This window comes from Austrofundulus limnaeus, unplaced genomic scaffold (genome assembly GCF_001266775.1).
Source record: "Austrofundulus limnaeus strain Quisiro unplaced genomic scaffold, Austrofundulus_limnaeus-1.0 Scaffold5, whole genome shotgun sequence".
In the NCBI taxonomy this organism is placed as follows: Eukaryota; Metazoa; Chordata; class Actinopteri; order Cyprinodontiformes; family Rivulidae; genus Austrofundulus; species Austrofundulus limnaeus.
The window spans coordinates 1,106,719-1,131,109 of record NW_013952407.1 but is presented as its reverse complement, the minus strand read 5'-3'; the positions used below and the strand labels follow the sequence as shown (position 1 = coordinate 1,131,109).

At 37.1% G+C, this 24,391-nt stretch overlaps 3 protein-coding genes across 5 annotated transcripts in view; 1 reads left to right on the top strand and 2 right to left on the bottom strand.

The window, feature by feature from the left end:
* The window catches only part of LOC106530739 (cleavage and polyadenylation specificity factor subunit 7), a 10,094-nt gene extending 2,483 nt beyond the window's left edge, over nucleotides 1-7,611 (bottom strand). The window contains exons 1-8 of the mRNA XM_014026431.1: nucleotides 7,310-7,611; nucleotides 6,000-6,203; nucleotides 5,576-5,679; nucleotides 5,336-5,481; nucleotides 4,915-5,254; nucleotides 4,528-4,631; nucleotides 3,206-3,350; nucleotides 2,779-3,083 (exon numbers count right to left, since the gene is read on the bottom strand). Coding sequence (XP_013881885.1) covers nucleotides 2,783-3,083; nucleotides 3,206-3,350; nucleotides 4,528-4,631; nucleotides 4,915-5,254; nucleotides 5,336-5,481; nucleotides 5,576-5,679; nucleotides 6,000-6,203; nucleotides 7,310-7,390 — 1,425 coding nt within the window. The 5' untranslated portion in view covers nucleotides 7,391-7,611 and the 3' untranslated portion in view covers nucleotides 2,779-2,782. The remainder of the gene's footprint in view (nucleotides 1-2,778; nucleotides 3,084-3,205; nucleotides 3,351-4,527; nucleotides 4,632-4,914; nucleotides 5,255-5,335; nucleotides 5,482-5,575; nucleotides 5,680-5,999; nucleotides 6,204-7,309) is intronic.
* On the top strand, nucleotides 7,606-9,685 carry sdhaf2 (succinate dehydrogenase complex assembly factor 2; the record flags this gene model as incomplete). The annotated part of the gene is given in 4 exon segments (XM_014026443.1): nucleotides 7,606-8,127; nucleotides 8,566-8,789; nucleotides 8,904-9,013; nucleotides 9,116-9,685. Coding segments are annotated over 4 exon segments (492 nt in total). The 3' UTR covers nucleotides 9,247-9,685.
* Nucleotides 9,686-17,359: 7,674 nt separating this feature from the next.
* Nucleotides 17,360-24,391, bottom strand: part of syt7b (synaptotagmin VIIb) — a gene marked incomplete at its 5' end in the record, with an annotated part of 85,161 nt that continues 78,129 nt past the window's right edge. For all 3 annotated transcript variants that reach the window (XM_014026369.1, XM_014026377.1, XM_014026387.1), the window contains 5 exon segments: nucleotides 17,360-17,911; nucleotides 19,519-19,718; nucleotides 19,860-19,974; nucleotides 20,239-20,408; nucleotides 20,488-20,755. In XM_014026369.1, the coding sequence (XP_013881823.1) occupies nucleotides 17,807-17,911; nucleotides 19,519-19,718; nucleotides 19,860-19,974; nucleotides 20,239-20,408; nucleotides 20,488-20,755 (858 nt within the window).

Genomic DNA, 24,391 nt, shown 5'->3' with positions numbered 1-24,391 from the left:
ATACATACATATACACACACACACACTGTATAGGTCAAGGGATGTCTGTAAATTATTTAAAATACCCATTTCTTTCTCTGAACTCAAACTGCTATAATTTCACAACCTCGGGCATCCTAACAGTAAATCAGCAAATGTTCTGTTATGATTATAGCCACTAATTTGTGCTGAAGAAAAAAAAAACATGTTATCCAAATAAAATTAAAAAAACACTCAAACAGAATTACTAAACAGAATATTGCCTTGCAACTGATGAATCCATATTGTACAAAAACAGATTGCATTTAAAGTAGAAAACAAACATTTAAACTTTGAAATCGATTACGCATTTTGAGTGTGATGGCAGCTACAATTCTAAAAAAGCTGGAGGAGGATAGAATCCACAATTTTTAACAATCTAAATATTTGTAAACTGAAGTGCGTGACATTTGGGAGAGGAATGTTGTTTATTTCCTGTATCCTGTATGATAAAATGTACCAATGCTTAACAGTCTTGAGTTTAATTTAATGTATTTTCATTTTATGACGCGAAAGTTTTGACTGATGAAACATCTAGACAGCAGATGGATCAGCTCAGCACCTAGAAAGTCATGTTCTTGTATGAAATGCATTATGTAGTCTAGCATTGTCTTGGTAAAATGTGTAAAGCTTCCCTAAATAATATATCAGCATCTAAATGGAGGCATGTTGCTCTAAAGCCCATACACACCTTTCAGCACTGTTGGTGCCTTTTCAGATGCGCAAATGTCGAATTTACAGGCACTTACCTACCTTCATACCATCAGATATGCAGGCTTTTAAACTCAGCAAAAATAAATAAATAAAGCAAGTGTTCTGTTCAATCTGATTCAATCTATTGAAAATAAAACCGGTTTATAAGATTTGCTAATCATTGCATTCAAATTTTGTTTAAATGTTACAAATTGTGGCTATTATTTATAGTAAGTTTCATATTTGGACAGAGACAAAATGTTCCTGATTTTTGTTCTGTACAATGAATTTTGAAGAAAACATTTCAGATACAGTTGAAGTTCAGACTCTCAGCTTTAATTCAGCGGGTTGAATAAAATGATTGCAAGAAAATGTGATCAACTAAAACATTTTTAAAACCACAATAGGCTGGATTTGAGTGCACAGTATACCTCTAATTGACCTCATTCAACTGCTTCTGTCCTGTGTCACATCATCAATAAACACTAGTGACCCAGTCCCACGGGCAGCCGTGCATGCCCAAGCTACCACACTGCGTCCACTGTTTTACAGATGCTGTGGTATGCTTTGGATCATGAGCTGTACCACGCCTTCGCTGTGCTTTTATCTTTTCATCATTTTGGTAATGTCGATCTTGTTTCATCTGTCCAAAGAATCTTCAGCTAGAACTGTGCTGGCTTTTTGTAGATATTTTTTTAAATCAAAGTCCAGTCTAGTCTTTTTATTCTTGAGACTTATGAGTGGATTGCACCGTGGTAGATCTGGATTGATGCACCTACCTCCTGGAGTGTTGTTCACTTGGTTGGCTGTTGTGAAAAGGTTCCTCTTCACCATGGAAATTATTCTATGATCATCCACCACTGTTGTCTTCTGTGGGCGTCCAGGTCTTTTTGCATTGATGAGTTCACCAGTGCTTTTTATTGGAGCAATTTCTTGGATTTTTTTTTCTGTTTTCATTAAGGATGGCTTGTTTCGCCTGCACGGAGAGCTCCCTTGACCGTATGTTTTCTTTAAAAGCAAAATCTTCCAAATGCAAGCAGCACGCCTCAAATCCACTTCAGGTCTTTTATCTACTTAATTTAGAATTTAGGGCTGCCACGAATAGTCGACGACTTATCAATTATTAAAATAATCGATGACTAATTTAATAATCGATTAATCGTTTTTTTTTTTTGTTCTTTACTTTGTTTTTCTCTCCAAACTGCTTTGACACCTTCCACTGCCACATCTGCCTTTCTGTCCTTGACACACATGCACAGTAGTGGTAACTGGGGTAGGCRGTGGACGTCACAAGACATTATACAGACAGGCTCTGGTATCATGGCTACCTGACAACAGAGCTCAAAAGTGTCGGATCATTTTAAGAAAATGAAAGAGAAACCTGTGCAATGCAATATCTGCAAGGCAGAACTTGCCTTCCACGGAAATTATTTTAGTTAGCATATAGCTAAAATCTAACGATGGTTATATAATAGCAGCTGCATTCTGGAGCGATAAGCTGTATGTTTTATATTCAGTTGACGTATGATTTGATTAGTCGACTAATTGAAAAAAAAATAATTGGTGATTAATCGATTATAAAAATAATCGTTTGTGGCAGCCCTAAATGACATAATGAAAAAAATGCCCACAGCTGTTTATGAAATACAGCCTTTGAGTCAATTGTCTAATTACTTTTGATCCCTTTAAAAGCAGGGTGGGCACATGTTCAGGAGCTGAAACTCCATTTTTTTTGTGGAGACCCTCAAATGAAAGCTGAAAGTCTGGACTTTATGTGCCTACATCCATTATTTACCTATAACTTGAATATGTTTCAGTAAACATAAAAAAAAAACTTTGCGTCAGTGTCCAAATAGATACAGACCTAACTGTACTTCTGATTTTCCATTGTTCTTAAAGTGTTATTTTAGTGAAGGTCAGACGAGCACATCTTGGATTTTTGCATTTAACCATACGTTTGGTGATACCAGATTAGCTCAATCAGCAAGCAAAAGAAATGTCCCCATTTTATGACCACAGAACATACATATATGTGTAAATATAAACAACGATGAGTGATGATCTTACCAGGTTAGCGGTGTCGGTCTCTGTGATCTCTGTATCTCTCTTGTTCTCGCGAGCGCTCCTTGTCTCCGTCTCCCTTCCAGGAATGTTCTCTGTGTCTTCGAGACTTTGCTGCACTCTCCCGGTCGTGAAAGTCGTCCCTGTAACGTTCTCTCGGTCGCTCTCTGTCTCGCTCGTGGTCTCTGTTGCGCTCGTGGTCTCTGTCGCGCTCTCTGTCGCGCTCGTAGGCTCGGTCACGCTCTCTGTTGCGCTCGTAGTCTCTATCCCGACTTCTGTCCCGGTCTCTTTCTCTGGAACGGCTGCGTCTCCTGCAAAGAAAAGAAAAAATGCTTTCAATAAAAAAAGCAGACAACAGAACAAATGGTTGTTCAACTCTGAATTTCAGTTTCAGTTAGAATAAAACCAGAATGTGGTGTGTGAAGGTACATACTCATAGCTTTCGTTGCCCTTGATTGAAATTAAACAGTCTTCCAGTGAGGTGACTAGAGCTTGGCAGCGATCATCTCCATACACTCTGGACTGCTTAATGATGGCAATGGCTGTTAATAATGTTTCCATGGCCATACGAGTGTCACCTGCAATAGAAAAGAAAAAGGCAAGGTAGTGCTGGGAGTTGGTTTTAGGTAGATGAATAGTAGTAGATTTAGTTTAACATCATAAAAACTTCATTGGCTATATGATGTGTCCAAGGTGTAATAAACAACTTATTTAAAACAAGAAATTATAAATAAAATATAAAACACTATGTTGTGGTATTTAGTTTTTAGATCAATATTTGATCAAACCATATCAATTTCCCTTTAAGAAGTTGAATATTCTTGAAGATTAAGCTTAATGAAGTGTGTATTCCAGTGCACTTACATCTTGAAGCATTTAAAAAAAAAACACTATTAAGAATTTAACATCAAAACTTGACATCATATTTCATTATGACGTCCTGAGACCTAAGATCTCAATGGGACTCACCTGGTAAAAAAACAGTAAATAAACAAATAAATAAATGCACGTATTTTATTACTTTACTAAACTGTGACTCATGAATTTTGCATCTCTTGTAACGCAAAACAAGAGACAAATAATTTATAAATATTATATATACTGTATATATGTGAGCCATCACATCAAAACGAGGATCAAGTCTAAAAGTGGTATATGGAGAAATAGGCAAATAGTGTTCTGATTAAAATGTTAACAAAAATTGCATTTTGTCATAATATAATGAATAAATGCCTTATCAATGTCTCATTTGAATGAACTGTCTGAAATATAATCATAAAGGAAAATTTAAAAGCACTTTTTTGAGCAGTAGCAACAAAAAAATTGATTTTGAGGAAAAACGCCTTAAATTTTTGAGATTTTCCCTGTGAGCTAGCAAAGTTTTGTTTCTTTCCAGCTGGGAAATCTCAATATTCAAATATAATTTGAGGTTTCCTCTTTACAAGGACATCAAAAATTCCTCATTAAAATAACATAAAATTAGGGTTCAGACCAAATATTTATGTATTATTGTAACCAACAAGACAAATTAAGTCATTTATATGGATTTAATTAAGATATCAGAATGATCCAGGTATCAAAATGTAGCTTTTAAAGCCAAGAATCTGAAAATATAATTATGTCATTTTGAACAAATTAGACTTAATCCTCATTTCAATACGATGGGTCACATATAGGGTGAGGAAATATCCCTTTCCCATCTGACTCGTGTGTTCCTGGGTTCTTTCATGGTAAAATCTGAACAGCTGTACTCACCAGTTGTAGCCCCAGACACAGCCTTGGTGATTGCATTGCTGGCAATAGTTCTGTTTCTGCTCATCAGTTCCTCAAAATCTCCATTTTTATTTTGAGTTGGTTTTCTAAAAAAAAATTAAAAATGTAACAAAACTTTGTTATACTGAAGCACAATTATTTTAGAAAGCAATTTTAACTCTGATCAAAAATAAATCTTTTTGTTTTTTTCTGTTTTAAGCATCTTATAACACATTATGACTGTAAATACTGATTGTGTTTCATCTTATATTTCATGACATTTGAGATAATTTCATTGCTTTTGTTTTATTATTTTTTTACTTTTTAAACAGCACTTTGGCCAAATATGATTCAACTTCGACTTGATAAAAACCCAGAAGGTTCTCTTACGTTTGCTGCATGTATGATTTGCTGCTGTGCCCATCTGGAGTGGGGCTGAAGAAAGCAGGATTCATGTGAAGATTGGGAGGCGGATGGCCAGGTACTTGGACAGGAGGTGGAGGAAACATGTGTGGTGGCATGAGGGGAGGGATTACTGGTGGCATAGTTGGGAACAGTGGAGGTGGATGAATAAGAAAGGGGTTGGGAGCGGGAGGAAAGCTGTTTGGAAGTGGATGTGGTGGGAAAAGGGAAGGGATAGGAGGAGGATTGGATTCCTTTGACGGTGGCGTGGGAACCTTTTCTGTAGAATTTGTTTCGTTGGATTCGGATGGTGCACGTAAAGGCATACCTGCAGGGGGAAACAAGAAAAACTAGTTAAAAAATTTATATTGTTAGTTATATCATTAAAAAATGAAAAAAAAAATCTTACGTTTATTGGCAATTTCCTCAAACATATTGAGGTTCTCAACAGTGGCAAATCGACAGTCTAACAATTCCCCATTTATGTGACATTGTGGTATTTTTTCCAATAAGACTTTAAGTGACTCCTTTGATTTTACGTCCACTTTTGCATAGCTGTAACACAGGAAAAAAAAAGACATGCACACATATTTAAAAACAATACAATAAAATGATAGGTAAATTTTTTTATAGAGATTTTATTATTCACCCTCTGGACTGGCCATTAACTTTATTCTCAGCAAATTTGATTTCTGTGATGTCCTTCACGCTCAATCTTTGGGCAATGCAGATAATCTCTTCATCAGATGTCCACTGCAAGGAGAAACGGGTTTGGAGGAAGGGGAAAAAAAAAGAAGAAGACAGTCCAAATGAGATTTTTATGGGTATTAGTATTCTTGCCCAAACATAAACAGAGCTTATTTATGATACACAAATTTGTCATATTTGTAAAAGGCCCAGAAAAGCCTGCAGGGTCAACAGCTGCCAAAAACAAAACAAAACAGCAAATAAATAAATAAATAAATAAATAAAAAACCTAGAGTTGTTTGGAAGTAAAAATAATGCTAATTTTCACATTCGTCTTTTTATTTAAGATTACCAGGTTCTATTTAAACACTGAGGGTAGTACTTACCCAGGGGAAACTTCCAATATATAAAGACAATTTCCTCTGAGACTTTTCTGCTTTCTCTTTTATGGCATCAGCTGATTTCTCCTTCTCTTTAGCTGAACCATCTTTGGAGGAAAGTCCTTTCYTGGCCGTCTCCTTCTCTCGATCAACCGTACCAGTGAGAACAGCATCAAACAGTTCATTTGCTTCAGCGATTTTCTCCAAATCCTGTGTGGGGAAAGAAAAGTTATAAATTATCTCTTTGCAATCTTATTGTTCTTGAAATGCAACAAACAACATTTATGTAAAAATTACTTTCAAGGACTTTAGCTGGGAGAGTGGAAGAGATTATCCTCTAGTCTCTTTGAATAAATACAATTACCGATAGAAAAAAAAGCTTACGACAAAAAGAATAAAAGGAGTGAATCAAATCATAAATGATTTTGTTTTTAACTGTGGCATAAGCACGTCGATGATGGGAACATTGTGATCATTCATTGTTCACTTATTACAAAAATCCCTAACAGATAACTGAACATATATATGAAAATAGGGAAGTAAATATTAAACATACACATAAATCAGACATAAACACAGACCACTGTGAAAAAACAGGAAGGTTGACTCCTYCAGACGACARATTATTATTTGCATGAATGAATGTTTAATTACTGCATAATGGGTACTGGGCATGTTTGTTCAGAAAACTGSCAGCCTGGCGGAAATAAACTGTTATTGAGTCTTGTGGTTTAGCTGCAACCTGTAGCACCATCCAGAGTGTTTCCTTTCTTCAGGGGTACATGTCCTGCACCAGTGATCCTCTCTGCAGTCCGTTTCTGTCTAGTTTGGTTGCAGATGGCTGAGAAGAAGTTTAAGAGCAGCTCCTAAACTTCATGTGCTGCTGCAGAAGTTCATCCTCTGCTGGTCTTCCTTATGYCTGCGTCTACGTTAAATATGTAAATAGAAGGTTCCGCCTCCCCTCGTGTTCCCTTGCAGAACACGGTTTCGTACGATAAATATGGAATGTGGGGGAGCATGTCTCTGTCCGGGCGCTCCTGCATCCCGGAAAAACCTGGTGCTGAGACCAAAAGTTCAGGAAAGACCGACAGATAAATCCAAAAAAAATGGATGAGGGAAATGAAGTCCAATGTGGTGTCTTGGAGAGTTTCTCCCGCGTGAAAAAAAAAAACCATGAAAAGTATTTGAGAGCAAAGTACAGAGGCTGCTGTCGGAAGTGCCACCTGATCTTTTCACAGAAAATGTTTATTACAAACTCGCATTAAAATAATAATACTTTTTAAAAAATCGAAAAGATGTGTTATTAGCGGACTTACCTCGTCATTGTTTGCATAAAGGTCGTCGTACATGTGGTCAATTGAGGAACTCGGTCCGGCTGCAGGTCGTGCGGCAGCCATKCCGTCGGGCCTCGGATGCTCAACGGTTAGCACCGAAGCTTTTTTTCCAACACTTCTTTAGCCAGTTCAGTTTGCACTAAAACAATACGTGCAAATTAACGATGCAAAGCGATAACGAGCGCACCGCTTTTGCTGGAATATTTTTTGCAACGTTTTAACGCCTGGCTTAGCTAGCCGTTAAGGTCCCAATCGGGTCTACAAAAAAAAAAAAAAGGAAAAAAAGAAAAAGGGAAGAAAAAACAAAACTGTAGCCAAGCAATACCTAAAACCAAGAAAACTAAGATCCAACTTATTCAATAGTGCAGTAGATTTTCCCTATAAATTCGTACACGGTCAGATTCACAGTTCAGCATGCTCGCAACGTAATCGGCTAATGCTAATTTTTCAGTAAATGAAAACAGAGGTGCGTGAGGGATAGTTATCCGGTCGAGAACAAAGACCAACACTTGRTTCCGCAGTTTTGATCCGATCAGGTTCGCTTAATTGTAAATCGTCATAATTCCACACATAAAACGATAAAACTATTTAATGAAAAAGACAAACTTCTTTGTGCGATTTTACATCTCTGTTGCAGCAACAACGAATTTGTTTGTGTTCAGTCGGTATTTATTCCGTTCGTGGATCCGTTGCGACGTAAAACGCTCACTTCTTTACGGCAGTTAAAAAGGTCGTTTAATAGTCCACCAACTTTACAAGAAAATAATAATAATATGCTGTCGTCTATTATTGCGAAGCAGGTGAGTAATAATTTGTGTATGTATTGCTTAAATTACGACTTTAAACTGGTCAAACCTCTTAACTCTTAGGTTAACGTTATGTAGAAAGCACGAGGTCCTTCATGTTTTTATTTTTATGGCTGTAGTAGCGCTTGGTCGTTATCCCATATGGTACGTTTTCTGTCAGATTTTCCTCAAGTTGAAAAATACTCAGAAATGCACAGAAGCAGTAGTTTTTGCTTGTCAAGTTTAATTAAATACACATTAATATAAAGGAAAATAAACACAGCAGTCTGAACTCTTTGACCAGCTTTCCGAATTAAACAGTAATGTTGACAAAGCCTATTGGAACAACAGGGGTTTTCAACACAATGTAAATAGATAATTGTGCATTTTTAACTTGTCACGTTTATTAAAAGTACGTGAAAATATGCTTATGTGCTTTTATTTGTTGGTCAGCTGGTAACAAGGATGTGCCAGGCAGCATGGAGACCAGCAATCACAGGGATGGGATCCTCTCGTGGATACCGTGGAGACACTCCTGATGACAGCAGGTTTGACATGATCGAGATCCCGTTGCCCCCCTGGGAGGAAAAAACAGATGAGCCTATTGACATCAAAAGACGTCGGCTTCTTTATGAGAGTCGCAAGAGGGGCATGTTGGAGAACTGCATACTGCTCAGGTTCTTTTCTTGTATATCCTTTTACTTTGGAAAATGCTGTTGGTCACTCTCATTGTATTTAATATTTATCTTAGTTCACTTGTAATGAAAGGGCATTTTTCTGTTGTCTTGCAGCCTTTTTGCAAAGCGATACCTGAATACCATGACTTACAGCCAGTTGCAGCAGTACGACAGACTTATTAATGAACCTAGCAATGACTGGGACATCTACTACTGGGCCACAGGTGAGAGGATTTATTTGATAAGGTTTTTCTGGGTACTTGCTTTTATCTCAAAACACTTTTGTAATTGCATTGTCACTAAATTGACCTGTTATCTGTTTGCAGAAGCTCAGCCCACCCCTGACGTTTACCAAGGAGAGATCATGGATTTGCTGAAAGAGTTCACAAAAAACAAGAACCATGAACAGAGGTTAGATGCGCCCAGCTTGGAGTACTTGGAAGAAGAAAGCAAATGAGATCTTTTTACCCACCGGACATTGTCAAAGACTCACTGAAAGAGAGGTTATTGTGTAAATACAAATCTGCAGAGCAATTTTTAAAAAGTTGTAACGGTTGATTCATGCAAACTGTGCAACATGTTGCATTGTGTAAACTGTAGGGAATGCATTAAAAATCTCTATCAATTTTCATCACATAATCCAGGAATTGTAGTGTACAATGTTAACGTTGTAGTTGGCCTTTATAAGAAGAGGAAAATTCATGAATAATGAGCTTAAACTGTTATTTTTTTCAACAATAGAGTTTTGTTTAATTGTGTCTGATTTATCACTGTGTATAAGATGCTTATTGATAAATATAAATTCTTTTTGCAAAGCAATACCTGAATACCATGATTTATAACCTGTTGCAGCAGTATGACATCATGAGGCTTATTGATAAACATGTATATACAGATATTAGCTTATAGTGTGAATTATTTAATCATTTCTAATTTTCTTTTTGTGACTCAATTCCACCATGTTCTGTGTGAGAGGGTCACATGGTTGGAGGATGCCATGACTGACAGGAAGCACAGCTCTTGTTACATAATAAAGGTTGTGCTGCCTGCAGTATGTATTTCAGACACCAGATGGCAGCAGAATGCCTGTTTGTAAAAAAAAAAAAATCACCTTGGTATCTTGTGGCAAATGGTCCATTTTGGAACAATTATCTGGCATTCCGTATATCATTTTATATACAATGTTAAATAGTCTATACCTTACTCATATATATACATTTTAATGACACGTCCAGGAAATGTTTTCACGCTTTGTGAAAGTCCTAGCTGAAAGGAATTTTTGAATCTCTGCTTAATATTACATAAAATACACCTCAGCTTAGATGAATGTAAAAGCCAAAATTTCTTTTCTGGGCTGTTTCACTCTCTCAGCAAGTAAATTAGATTATTTTCTCATTAAAACCTTGTAGACAAGGTGTTTTCTCCCCCCTTCATCACGGGATCAGCATGTATTGACCACAGGGAACATTTCTTGTGCGGCTGTGTCATGTCGGTTGAGTGGAACCTTGTACTGATTGCAGGAAGGAGATGCCCTCTGGCCAGGAGATGTGCGCAGAATTTCAAATCAAGATGACAAGCCAGCTTGTGTTAATGGATTCATAATGGACAGTGGTCAAGGAAGACAACATCAGATGCTAAAACAAAGATTTACTTCATATCATCTCTTTTTAAAGTGAGTTAAAACAACTAAAGAATGACCTTCCTTCGCTATTTTTCTGTTTGTTTTTTCTGCCCGGCTTAAAATAGAACAAAATGATGTCAGAAGGGTTCCCCTCTGTGTTTCCTTTGCTCCTCTGCCATCTGTCTCACCAGTAATGTTAGGACTAGTGGAAATCAGAGGTATATAGTAACTAATTTAGTTTTTTTAAGGATTTGTAATTTTACCAAATATATTCTTAACTGTAACTTTTTTATTTCATTACATATAAAACATAAAATAATACTTTCACTTTTTTTACTTTAAAATTTAGCACCTAGTTATGTTACACATTTAAATGTGTCTGGAACTCATCATGAAAAGAGTTGTTTATACACTAAAGATGAAATGTTGAATTTACTAAGTTGTCAACTAGTTCCACTAAACTGAGTTTAGATGTAAAACAATTTACAACTCAGTTTAGTGGAACCAGTTTGACTAAATCAATTCAACACTTCATTTAGTACTTTTCTTTTACTTTCCCGATCATTCGTTCATCATTGTGAGCAGTTTTATTACTTTTACTTAAAAGAACAGTGTGCAGTATTTATGGGTATCTTTTGGCAGCATTTAAGATAACTGATAAAAAAATATTAAAAACAAATCTATCATTAAAAATTAAGAAGTTGTTGGATTATTTTTACCTTGGAATAAGCTCTTTGAATGTACGTGGGTGGGTCGACACCGGTTGATGCCGCCGTTTGCATCGCATGTTTCTGCAGTAGTTAGGAAAGGACAAACATAAAGCTGGCAAAATCAAAAACCAGTTGTGTTGCGTTGATGAGCTCTATAATTTGTAGCTATGATGATTTTACATATTACATTTCCTTAATTTCTAATAAAATTAACTTGAAATGTCCCTATTTTTAATGCTGCTATTAGACAGAGTTAGTCGAGTTCAGGAGTTAAGGTATTTTTTTTATCTTTACTTTGTTTTTATCTTTCAAGTACATTAAACGTACTTATCAAAAATATTTATTGTTACATTTTTTATTAATATTTGTACACTCAAAAAGCAGATGTGTTGGATTTACTTAATCAAGTTATGTCAAGAATTTCCACTCTGTGTTTAGTATAGATGTAAGGTAACTTACATGTTTCTTTTTTTTTTTTTTTGTAATAAATGTGAAAGTCATTTTACATTTACTCAACTCTGTTGAGTGGAAATTGTTGACATAACTTGATTAAGCATATCCAACAATCAGTTTTTTTTGAGTGTAGTATTTTAAATGTAGAGTTTTACAATTACATTAAGTATGTAAGCCAAATTAATACTATTTTAGCACATTTGCCTGGTGAAACAATATTGTGTGAGCTCTTCCTTTCAGCTGCATTCTTCTGCAGAGGTCGCCACAGTGAGCAAACTTGCCCTAAAGATTTAATAAGTTTAAACATCTCCCTGAATCAATCTGGTCTCGAATCATTTGTCTCAAGATTATGAGAACTTTGCCCACCACTGAGCTGTCGCTATTTAAACTGTCCTACAACAAAATTAAATAAATATAAAATAAAAATGTATAACATTTCTGCTTTTTCTTGACATTATTAGTCTGATAAACCCACACTTTTTTATTGGTAAATATGAGTGCCAAGATCTTTTTTTAGAACACGTAATTTACCATTGATTATTGAATACAATCTACATTTTTATAACAAGTTCAAGAGGTGATTTAAATAAAGAACTATAATCTGTATTTGGCTCATGTCACTTCAACCTACTTTCATTAATGATTAAAAACGTTAATTATTTTCAGAACTATAATAGCTGAGTGGGCTGTCACAATTCGCTGCCATAAAAAATGCACTTCCTTAACATCCCACATAACAGGGGAAGCAACATTTGTGGGGATTCTTTTTTCTTGCTGTGAGGCTTGTTTAGAGGATTTATTCTACAGTTTCCCACGCACACCCACTGTGCCTATCTGTAGCCCTGAGCCGCTGTCATCCTCCACTGCTGCTTCCTGTGTCGTGACGACTCTCTGTTTTATCCACGGCTCTGCTCCAGCGGAAGTTCACCCCCATGCTCGTCTTTGTCTTCCTGCACCACCAGTAGTATACGGACCCTTCTTTTGATCAAACTGTCGATCTGCTTGTTGGGTCGTGAAGGCAACACTCTTCAGTTCCATTGCAAGGTGTTTCCAGGCCTGAGAAGATGCACAATCCCTCCAGCGAGTTCTGGTCGAACCACCTCAACGGATTCCTTTCGATGCAGAGGAGCTGCGGCTCTACTCTGAGGATGACAGAGCCTCTCACTCTTTCTCTAAGGCTCAGCTCAGACATCCTCATTTCAACTGCTTGTTTCCAAGATCTCATTCTTTGATTCATGACTGTAAGTGAGGGTTGGAACTTAGATGGACCATTAAATCGAGACTCAACTCTCTCTTCACCGCAACTGACCGAAGCAACACCCTCATTACTGAGACTGATCCATCGATTTATCTCCGTTGTCATGAACAAGACGCTCAAATATCTAATCTTCTCCACCTGAGGAAAAAATAATGCAAATCAATAATTTTCTATTTTAATTTAATTTAAATTTAAACCTAAATCTACACCCCCTCACTTTGTGTGACTCCCACTCCTCTTATATTAAATAAAACAGGATGTCCTTGAGTGACCAATTAAAAAGGAGCTTTTGAAAAATACAATACCAGACCAGAAGGACTTTTTGTTTTATATACACATTTATATTTTTATATACACTGTACAGTTTTAAAAAAAAATAAACAGCTAATATTCAACATTGTGCACCCCACGGATGTGTGACTACAAACAGGAAAAGGGAGTGAGATCTGGGGGTTCGTGATACCAACGACGGACAGATATCAACAACCCCAACAAATACTGATCTTTTTTTTTTTCTTTTGTTAACATACAGGGCACATCACAATTGTTTTTCTACAGTTTTTAAATTAAAATGTTGCTGGTTAACCTCTCTTTGTTTCAAGCAGTGCCATAAAAGAATGCCCCTAAAACAGAAATGCCAGCTTGTCCAGTAAACTTGACCAGTGTGTGGTTTTTGGCCAGTGAAGAACGCAGACAGACTCGTTTGAGTTCAGTTATTTTTGGTGATATCCCAAACCCTGACTTTTTTTTCTATATTTAAGTTGCATTGATTAAAATGACTTTCAGAAAGCCTTTGGAATGTAATGCATTGTCAGCAGCATTTAAAAATAATCCCACCACGCGGGGCCACTGGGACTGACAGATGACTCTGCTCCTGCTTATTTTAGGTTGCTCCAAAACTCTGCTCCAACCTGAGGGCTAACAGTGATGCAAAGTGGTGATGATTATCCTCGATCTCTTTTTTTAACCCACCCCTCCTCCCCCACCTCCCCTCCTGATACTTGGAGTGGGAGCGCATATGGTGGAGAGCTAGGCGTGGCAGGGTTAAGACTCACTCAGAACGCTTTGTGCCAGGAAGCATGTGTGCACGATGGTGGGTTGTTTTGAGGCAGCACCGATAAGATGTGAAGGAGTCACCTCTTCTTTTTTTATTTTAATTTTTATATTATTTATTTATTTTTCTGCCAGATRGGACCACATGGTGTGTAGGACATCCAGGACAAAATGCTGGTAGCTGCTGTGGTCTAAACTGAAACTCTGGTGCACGATCGATCCTTGGGATGCCAAAGACATAGTTCAAATCTTTTGAAACAAGGTTTTATGGAATGCTTATGAATGATAAATATTATCATTGGAAATTTTGACATCGACATCAAATTTTCACAACATCGGTAGTTACATTGAGATCTGTGGTTGTTTGTGAGCTAATGGCTGCAGCAACTAGCAACTATCTGGAACAGTGGTGTAAATGTTTAGAAATTAGTATTCCATTCCATTCAATAAAAATAAATAAATAAATAATCCAAGACTGTGTTGAATCACTTCATCACAGTCTCCCATCCTGAGCAGCACATTGGTGACAGTGGAAAGGAAAAACTCCCTTTTAACAGGAAGAAACCTCCAGCAGAACCAGGCTCAGGACAGGCAGCCATCTGCCTCGACAGGCATTCGATTTGATTAAAGCACTTTACCTCCGGAAGGTCGGCACCATTCCTGTGACAAAAAATCAGGTTAAAAAAATGGATTGATGGATAAACTGCTATGATTTTTAAGATGACAGTGACTCACTTTGATCTCAGGTTGTTAAGCTGGTAACAGCTTCTACAGAACTTGGTTTTTCAAAGGTATACCATTCACAAGTTTCCAACAGAACTTCACTCCAAAAGATCTGAATTATCCCTTTAAGCTTGACCCGTCCCCCCCCCCCCCCCCGCAAGTTATGTCCTTAGCCCATGTGTAAAGAGGGAAAGAGTTACTTCTCAAGCCAAACCACACACAAACAAAAATAATCCAGCTGTAAAGAGAGGTTTGTTCCAGCATTGTTGTCGAAAAGTGCAGTAAGTCTTACAAAAAAATGACAATCTTAAAAACAACAACAAAAAGATAATAATTCTTTGTACATTTAAATTCATACATGAAAAAAACTAACAAAAAAGACCAACAACCAATGCTGATCTGTGTTGAACTGTCAAATAAATTCTTAGTGCAGATGTACAGAGAAGGACCCACAGCAAATACAATCACACAAAGTAAAGTCCAAATATTGACACTCACACACAGCGCAAACACACATCCATAGACATAAAACATACAGCGGAATGTGAAAGTACTCTCTTCCCCACAAARACCATTACTCTCATTCATTTCCATTCAGTTTTATCAATACATACTCATAATGGACTTGATGGAGGTTACACTCAGGCAGTAAAGCAAACTCCTCTGAACTCAAATCCCTTCATAAACTCAGCTTCACGTTTGAAGCYTTCATTGCAGAATTCTGTGCTTTAAGGCACAGTTTTGTGCAATTATTTGCAGGGCAGTTTTAATTCATTTAAATAATCTACATGTATTTTTTTATTCACTTTCTTGAAATTTACCACTTTCTAAATTGTCAGTTCACCCAAATTACAAAAGTAACTCCCTAACGTTGAAAAGAAGGTTATGCAAAATAGGTTCTAAGGTTTATTTTTTTATTTTTAAGACTGCATTTTATTATTATTATCCTGAGCAGTTTGATCACACAGAATCTGTTCAGCTCTGCAGACGTCAAAGGGTTCAGTTTCCAACTATCACAAAGTGACGCTACATTCAGACAATTAAAAAAAACTTTTAATAGAGCATTCTTTGTCTTATTTATAGTGTTTTTGTCCTTGTTGATATGGGGGAGTCTTCATGCATCATCAATGTGTGTAAATTAGGAGCTGAATGCCTAATTACCTTGATTAAAAAAATTAAAAAACAAGAACAGAAATTTTAGGTTAAGTTTTATTTTAAGCCAAAAAAGTAAAAATATATTTTATCTTTTTATTTTTAAATTGGCAGCATGACAACACTTTATAACAGATAATAGCAAGATCTGCAAAGACTGCACTGCTGTGGATGTACAGTGCAAGACACAGATAWTTTGCATGTGCAGGACYAACAGTCTCTGAACCCAGATTGCAGGACTAAACATATGCAGCTGACTTGCAAGCCTCAAACAGAACATTTCCTTGCAGAGTGTCCTTAGGAGCACTGAAGGCAGGTTAGAAATGAAGCTTGGAGTTGGTTCATTGTGAGAAGAATTTTCTTATTTCAACATTTTAGGATTTGAGTTGTTTTCTTTGGACCTTTATTGCACATCTTTGATGATTTTTCATCACTCTCTATTAAAAAAAAATCACTAGTGTTTTAATTAAGCCCATACTTTTTATTAAATGACATTAAGATAGAACTGTTGAATGATGTTACAGGTTAAATTATTGGATTTTTTGGAATAAAATTTGGATTTGAATCCATTTAGGTGGGATCATTTAAATTGTTTTATCATTCTTCATTTTTGTTCTTGATCGTGTTTGACATGATGCAGCACTTTTTTATTCATCCCCAAAAAATAATTATATAAAAAAAATCAACTTTATGCTTTTAAATCAACTATCTAAAAACATTAATCTGTTGTAAAACTTGATTAAGGATTCTGTTCGCACAGCTAATATTGCACAGCAATATGTTGTATGGGACAGGAAATATCCGTAAATCAAATCTATGACAAATACAGCTGACTGCTTTTGGTTTAAACTACAAGAAAAACATTACAAAGTTCTGATGCAGAACTTTAATTTGAGTGGACTGACTTTAATTTGATCAACTTCCATCATCATTAAGAAAGGGTGATTATTATTATATTATTTTCACTATATTATTAATTTAGCAGTGCAGTTCTTAAAAATATCTCCCCACATTTACACACAATAAACCCACACCAAAGGAAGCAGATTTTTTTCTTTTGGAAGAACAAGTTGAATCTTTAAGCAGAAAAAAAAGGACTAAAACATTTTTCCTTTTTATCTTTTCTTTTAATCTATTAGGATTTCTCTTTCAAAAGAAAAAAAATGACACTTGTTCATACCACCCCCCCACCCCACTTTTTTTGTTCTTTTTTGTTAACATCATTTGAGATTACAGCACGTCACCCACATCACGCACAGACGACAAAGGGTTCCAGCCAAAGGGAGAATTATTATTACAGTGATGGGAGCAAAATGTGAAAAATAATAATAATAATAAAAAAAGAAAAAAATGAAACAGAAATTAAACAAAAGAGTTGACTTCCAGACGGTTATGAAATCAGTGCATCGCTTTTTCATTACCTGTGTTGATTTCCTGATTTTTCAGGCATTTTATTGGTGCGGAGGATCGGTGGAGATGGAGGGAGCAGAGTGGGAGGCTCCGTATTGCAACATCAGACACGTGGGTGAAACACGGGGTCCCACAGGTCAGCGACATCCACACTCACGCTTGAACAGAGTCCATCTTGCTGCCACAGATGATGTGRTGACTATCAGTTTGTTCAATTTTTGGTTGGTAGTTTGTATTCATGGGCAGCAAGAGGTACTGCGCTGATGTTAGACTGCAGGAGCGGCTGAAACAATGAGAGACAGATTGAGGGCTATCTTGAAAATATAATAGAAAGGGGGGCACAAGGAGGTGAAGACATCAAAGAGGGTTTTTAGGTTCAGACAAATAGATATGAAAGAGTCAAGATGAGATCAGAACTCGACAGTGAGGTGAGATCGAAGGGTGGATTCATGAGGAGTGAGGGACGGGGAAATATCAAAGCGGCCTGAGAACAAAGAGATGACACATGGTCCGCAGCTCATCGCTGCGTTCAGGGAGGAGGGGGTGTGTGCCGAGGGCAGGGGCTGAGAGGCTGATGCTGACTTCTGGGAGGAAAGGGGGAGGGGGACACTTTGGGCAGTTTTGCTGCTGGGCCACTTTAGGCTTTGAGAGAGTGCCACTGGGCCACAGAGGTTCGGGGATGACTTATCATGTCCTTCCAGTGTTTTACCTCTGCAGGGCCACTCTTCCATGAAAGATAAATCTGTGAGGAACAAAAAGTCAACTCAGTATCACATAAGGAACGATGTGAGTTTTATTTTTTAGAGACATCTGAGTAAAGAAATAATACACCATGCTGTATTCACACCTGATGGTCCGGTAGACGGTTCGATTGGGGAACAAAACTGCAAGATTTGTTTACATTGTCATTTGGTGTGGTTCAGATTCACACAGCACTGTGTCAAACCAACTAAACCCTGTGAACAACCTGTCCCCCCCAACCCCGCCAGTGGTGGCGCTGCACCAAGAACCACTGAAGGAATCGACACAAAAACCTGTGAAGAAGACACTGAGCGCAGCTTCCTTCTTCACAAAATGTAAACAAACATGGAGAGAAGTCATATTTTAGCAGTTGTTGGAATTCTTTTTTTGATTTTGGTAAATGTTTCAAACAAACACTTCAACAAATGAGGAAGATGAGACAGAACCGCGGAGAATTCACACAAGGCGACTGCGACGGCTCCGTATGACACGGCTTTCACCGAGTCGCATCAAACTTCACAGCCATGATGGTCACCTTATAGACAGAGCGAGGTATTTACAAGATATGAGTAATTTTKTTACTGTTATTACTCAGAATACCCTGCGTTATAGTCCACTTCCTGCTTTTAGAGCAGTCACCGGTCTGCTTGGCGTTCACACATGCAATCAAACTGCACCAGAATTCACTTCAACCAAACCAAGAGGTTTTCAGGCGGATTAGAGTTTGCTTTCTTTGGTCCACTTCAGAGTTTGATTAAGCATTCACACCTCCCCAAACAAACCAGACTTTCTTGGCAAACAAATTATAGTTCAATTAAAGCGGACTAAACAGGGCTGGTGTGAATACAATTCTTTTTCTTTAACGCCTGCCTTTCCAATTGGCTCCTCTAAAAATCTGCAGCTGTCACAACTGATGATCATATACAGTCTTTAGACGAGACTTAAGTTGTGAAAGCGTATAATTGAGTGTGATAAATCAGGCAGCATATTATAATTGCTGGATGTAGGTGGATAATGCATGTAGTTATAGGATATGCAACACCTCCAATTATAGGTGTGAACAGCCGTCATCGTCAAATACCGTTTATTATTACGCTGCTTAAAGCAGCCAAATTAAAGTTTAGTTTTTGTGTTTTCTACATGTTGTGTAAAATTCACATTTTAATGTTATAATTACAGTTTAAGTTAAACAACCAGTGTAGATGTGACAAAGGTCATTTTACTTTTGTTTATACCTTCTTATACTACAAATTGAGTGCTTTTATATAAAACAACAACAAAAAAGAAAATTTAACATTAAGAATCACTTACTTTCTGAAAATGTTTGACCTTTTCAAAATTATATTAATTTGTGAAACTTAGTCATATAAAGGTTGACAAATAAAACACATGGTTCCATAGGTAAATATCTAAATTAGGCATCTGATTCCAGCTTTAAAAGAAATGTGCATTACACTAGTTAGTGCAGGACGTAGATCTTTGTGTTCCAGTAGGGGTCAGTAGAGACTGGTTCATTTATCAGATGCAAATAGTCTGTGTGGAGTCACAGAAGCACAGAGGAGGATAAGAAAAGGCAGGAAGAGGCGTAGAAGAAAAGGAAGGAGATACCTTTCCAATGACATCATTGCGACTGAGCCTGTCCTTGTCCATGACGGTGATAATTATGGTGGTCTCCCGCAACACGTGGGCAGGCACGTCAAAGGGGAAGGACTCGTTGAAAACAGGGTTCAGACAACGTTTCATTACCACCGTCTTCTTCTTCTCCACACGTTTGTCCTTGTGCATCAACCACACTTTTACATAGGGGTCTGAGGAAAAGGGGGGGGGGGGGATGGATCAGCTTTTATGTAGCGTGTGTAGATTCATGAATTTTACAACAAGAACAAAAATCACATTTTCACTTGGAGACAGTAATTCAGAAGACGTAAAAGACAAAGAGACATTCATACCAGAAGTGCCTCCAATGTCCATGGCTTTGAGGTTGCGTGCTTTGATGATGCTCACAGTGATGGTGTTGGCTGTGGGATTGTAGCACAGGGACACCAGGAGGTCCCCTCGACTCCCCTGCAAAAATCACACCGTTCAAAATTAGCAGCAAACTGTTTCCTTCTCAGGCCGTCTCTGTTTCCTGCACCCACCTGTCAGCCTCTCCATACTTCCCTCCCTCCCCCTCTCCCATCATCATCATCATCATCATCATGCTGCCACATCTCCCCTGAGAGCATCGCAGCAGCCAGAAATGACATCACCTATTCTGTCCCATCTTCTCTTTCCCCCCACATCTTCACCCCGCCCCCCTTTCCTCCCCCCCCTCCCCTGCTTACTTACACTGCCATCGCTACACGGTTTCAGCTCCTTCCAGAAAGTCTGCATGTTGGCCAGGTCCAGTTTGTTGAGGGGGATGGACACCTCTCCTATTGGGTCGTTCCTGCTGAACCGGTCGTAGTCAAGAACCTGCAGGTACAGAGTCCTCTGGACCACCTTCTCATACGGAAACCCTGAGGGAGACACGTGCACACGGTACAACAAGTCACACGCAACACAACCGCAACGTGTGTGAAGGCTTCTCCGTCGTACCTTCAAATAAAAAGGTCTCGTTCCAGTGAGGGTTTAGATTCTTCCTCTTGACTTTGGTCTCCAGCTTGTGCTTCTTGTCTGGCAGCAGATAAATTTTGACGAATGGATCAGAGGTACCAGAGAAATCCTTCGCAGGTAAATCCTGGCCTTTCAGAATTTTGACGGTGAGGGTGGAGTCTTGAAAAATGTAGCCGACACTGAACTGGATTCGGCCCAGTTTTTCAAGCACCGGACCCTCGTGTTCATCTTCCTCTGAACCCGGTGACAACTGAGACACAGAAAAAAAAATTGCATTATTCTTTTTGGTTTAGGTGGCTGATGCATTATAACGGTTGATCAAACACATTTATATACAGTGAATGAAACGATCAGAAAATAATCACTGAATGTACGTCTACAACCTATTTCAAAATGGCTGCTGCAGCCAAGTGACCTCAGCAAACACAAAAACGGTTATAACTCAATGAATTTTACAGATTTTGTGCTAAACTTTGGTGTGGTAGTAGGTGAGAGTCATTCTAACGCATGCTTTGAGAATTGCTCAAGATCTTTGGTTAAAACGTTTGTATGCAAAGCAAGAAACAATAAGCAATTCTTTAAGGAAAGCTAGTTTCATTATAAAATTCTGTACTGTTTCTAAAAAATTTTTTTACTCTAAGTGTAACTTATTGCATCCTCAGCGTTTGAGTGTGAAAATTCTTAGCTGACATCCCACTGTGCAGTTTTCTCACAGATTAAAATGCAATAATACCGCAGTCAGCATTAATTCAAAAATGGTAATTTGCTGGTTCTAAAAATTTTATTTGGTCTTATAAGCACAAGGCCATTTTATTATTAAAAAAATCTGTTAAAAAACACTTTTGGTCCTTGAAAAAAAGTCCTGCTTCAAAAACATTTTAGGAATGAAATATTGAAGTTTGGCCTTCACCGCTGAATTTCATTTAAGCTACACACATTACATTTTTCATCAAATAATTTCTTCTCCTTTGATAAACCCACAAAGTAAATTGCAAAAAAGGCATCGCTGGCTACTCCTTAATGTTCCTCTTTTCCTTTTGTTCAGGAGCTATCAGTTTTTCAAATCAAACTTCGATTGCTTTTACTCTGTTAAAAATAAATTGTCATTCTGTATCTAGAAGATCATTTATATAAAAAAAATCTCAGACTCTTAAAAAATAACTTCATATTATAAAAAAAAACAGCAAACAAACGAACCAAAAAAATTGCTGGTTGGAGGGGGCTGGATAATGAAAACTTTAAACTCAATTTACTTTGGTTCAAGGACCAAACCTTCAATGTTTTAAAAGCACTTTAACTTTTAGGAGTTTGAAAAGTTCCACAAACTTTGTAACATTTAACTTCATTCAGAGAAATTGACAAGTTGACCTTTTGAGGTTTAGCTGATAAATCTATTATAGTCACGGTATGTTCCTACACTTGTAATGTACTTGTGACCTGTCCAGGGTGTACCCTGTCCCTCGAACAGTGGATGCTGGATATGGGCACCAGTGACCCCCCGTGACCCTAAAAGGAAGAAGCGGGTATAGATAATGGATGAATGGATAGATGTTCCCACACAGATTTAACTCTTCTAGAAGCAGACAGGTGGGAGTCACTAATTCCACTCTTTGACATTAAAACCACAGCTTCTTATTGCAACATGTCATCATGATGTCATATGGTTGTTTCTGCTCTGTGATAAAAAAAAAAAAACGTGCTTGCCTGTGTGGATATGAGAGCGTGCTGCACTGATAGAAGGCTAAGTGATGGAAAAGTAAAAAATAAATAAATAAATAAATAAAAATCTAGTTTATAAAAAACCTTATCCTGCAGCGAAAAAAAGCTGAAATCATTCCTCAAAGAGAAGTTTGAAAAGTTTAATATCCAATTTTGAACGTTCACACTCATTTCTGATGCTCCTGCTCAGCCTCATTCTCCGTGCTGAATATGATCACTTTTCATTATCCAGCCCCTCCAACCACAGCTGGTGGGAATAACTTCTGCATTTGGCCGCTACGTCTTTTCTGAAGTCCCATTTTCAGTTTTTATATCATCCACTGTCATTTCTTTTTATGATTTATAAACAGCTTGTGTGCTGCCCATGCAAATTTTCTTGGAGCACGAAGCATGTGAGTGTTTATGAAGTGCATGAATCTGATTTTCTTTTTACTTTTGTTTTCCATAAATCTTTTAAAAACACAATTGATTGTTCCAATAAACTGTCTGTTGTGCCAAGTCAGGGATGCTTAATATAGTGAAGTAGTGGGAGCCCTCACATCACAGCGATATTAAGAAATAAGCCTGATAAAAAGTCTTATTTTCTTGTTGATATTTGTGCATTTTTAATAAAAAATTAACAGAAGATTTTAGTCAATCCCACAAACTCTAATTTAAAATAGCTTCAATGCAATAATGAATAAATTAATTCTTAAATTAACTCTTTGTAAAATTTTATACACTTCAAATAGTGCTTGCTATGGCAACAGATCTATTATCTTCTTGAAGCACTCTTGGAAAAGTAATGGACTTGTTCAAGACAGTGTAAAACTTAAAATCCTTTATCTGAAAAAATGCCCACAAGCAAAAATACAATAAAAAAACAAAAAGAAACAAAGAAAATAAATATTCATTTTCTACATTTCCGTATTATTTCCAGTAATACACAGCTAGCACAGTCAAAAAACTATAGATCCATGCTTCTGTAATCTTTCTCAGTCTCTTTTTTCTTAAACATATCAAGGTTAAACAGGAAGTAGCACTTTAAAAATAAAATCTGAATTCCACAACAATGTCAACATAAGCTTTTGTTTACCTAACGTACTGCTAGTAGCAAAAATGAAAAACAAAATATATTAATACAAAAGTAAACTTGTAAATCCTTATTTATGGCCCTAGTACTTGTTTTAAAGCTACATGTACAACAAATTTCAAGGTTTAAGTTGGATTTCTTTGGACTGTATGGCATTCTGTTTATATCTATATTTTATTTATTCATTTACCCCTTTTATATTTTAAAGTCAGACATTAAAAGTTTTATACTGCAGGTGTTTTTATGTAATAATTTTTAACCCAAACAATTTAAATAAAACTCAATGCCTTAAGGGATGTTTTTTACGGTATTGTTCTGTTTTTGTTTTTTTATGATTGCTATATGGTTTTGAACTCACTCCAGTGAGATAAATGCAGTTTTACCTCAGCTGTGCTTTAAATATAGCTGCTAAAAGACTGCAGTAATAAATCTGTTTGTAAGCATTTGAGGTTCTGAAGTCAGGAAGTATTGAGAGATGAACCAAACTATTTGCAGTTTTGGTCTTTTGAAAAACGAAGTTCAATATTGCCTGACTTAGGCTGAAAAGGCATTTATAATCCTCCTGCAAATGTGCGGATGAATGATAATATTGTAATGGAGAAACTTTTTACGCCACACTTGCCATGGCTCTGTGAGCATCACACAAAGTGAAAGCAGTGTCAGAGCACAGGCTGATAAAAACCATGCAATGTTGACAGGAACCCCATCCATCCTCCCCCAACACCTATCACCTGAGACGCTTCAGATGGTCGGATGTATATAGAAGGTTACTGACAGTCGGTGCCATTTCATACCCTTATTTCTCTCCATACAGTCAGGGGAATAGAGTCAGTTCTCTTCCCATAGCAAGAAAAAAAAATGTCTCAAAAAGAAGATTTTTCTCAGCTTGAAAAGAAAACTTGTATGAAATATACAGCGGGTAAAATAAGTTTTGAACATGTCACCATTTTTCTCAGTAAATATATTACTAGAGGTGCTAATGACATGAAATTTTCACCAGATGTCGGTAACAACCCAAATGGTAAAAATGGTAAATGGTACTGAACTTATAGAGCGCTTTTCAAGTCCCTCCGGACCCCCAAAGCGCTTTACACT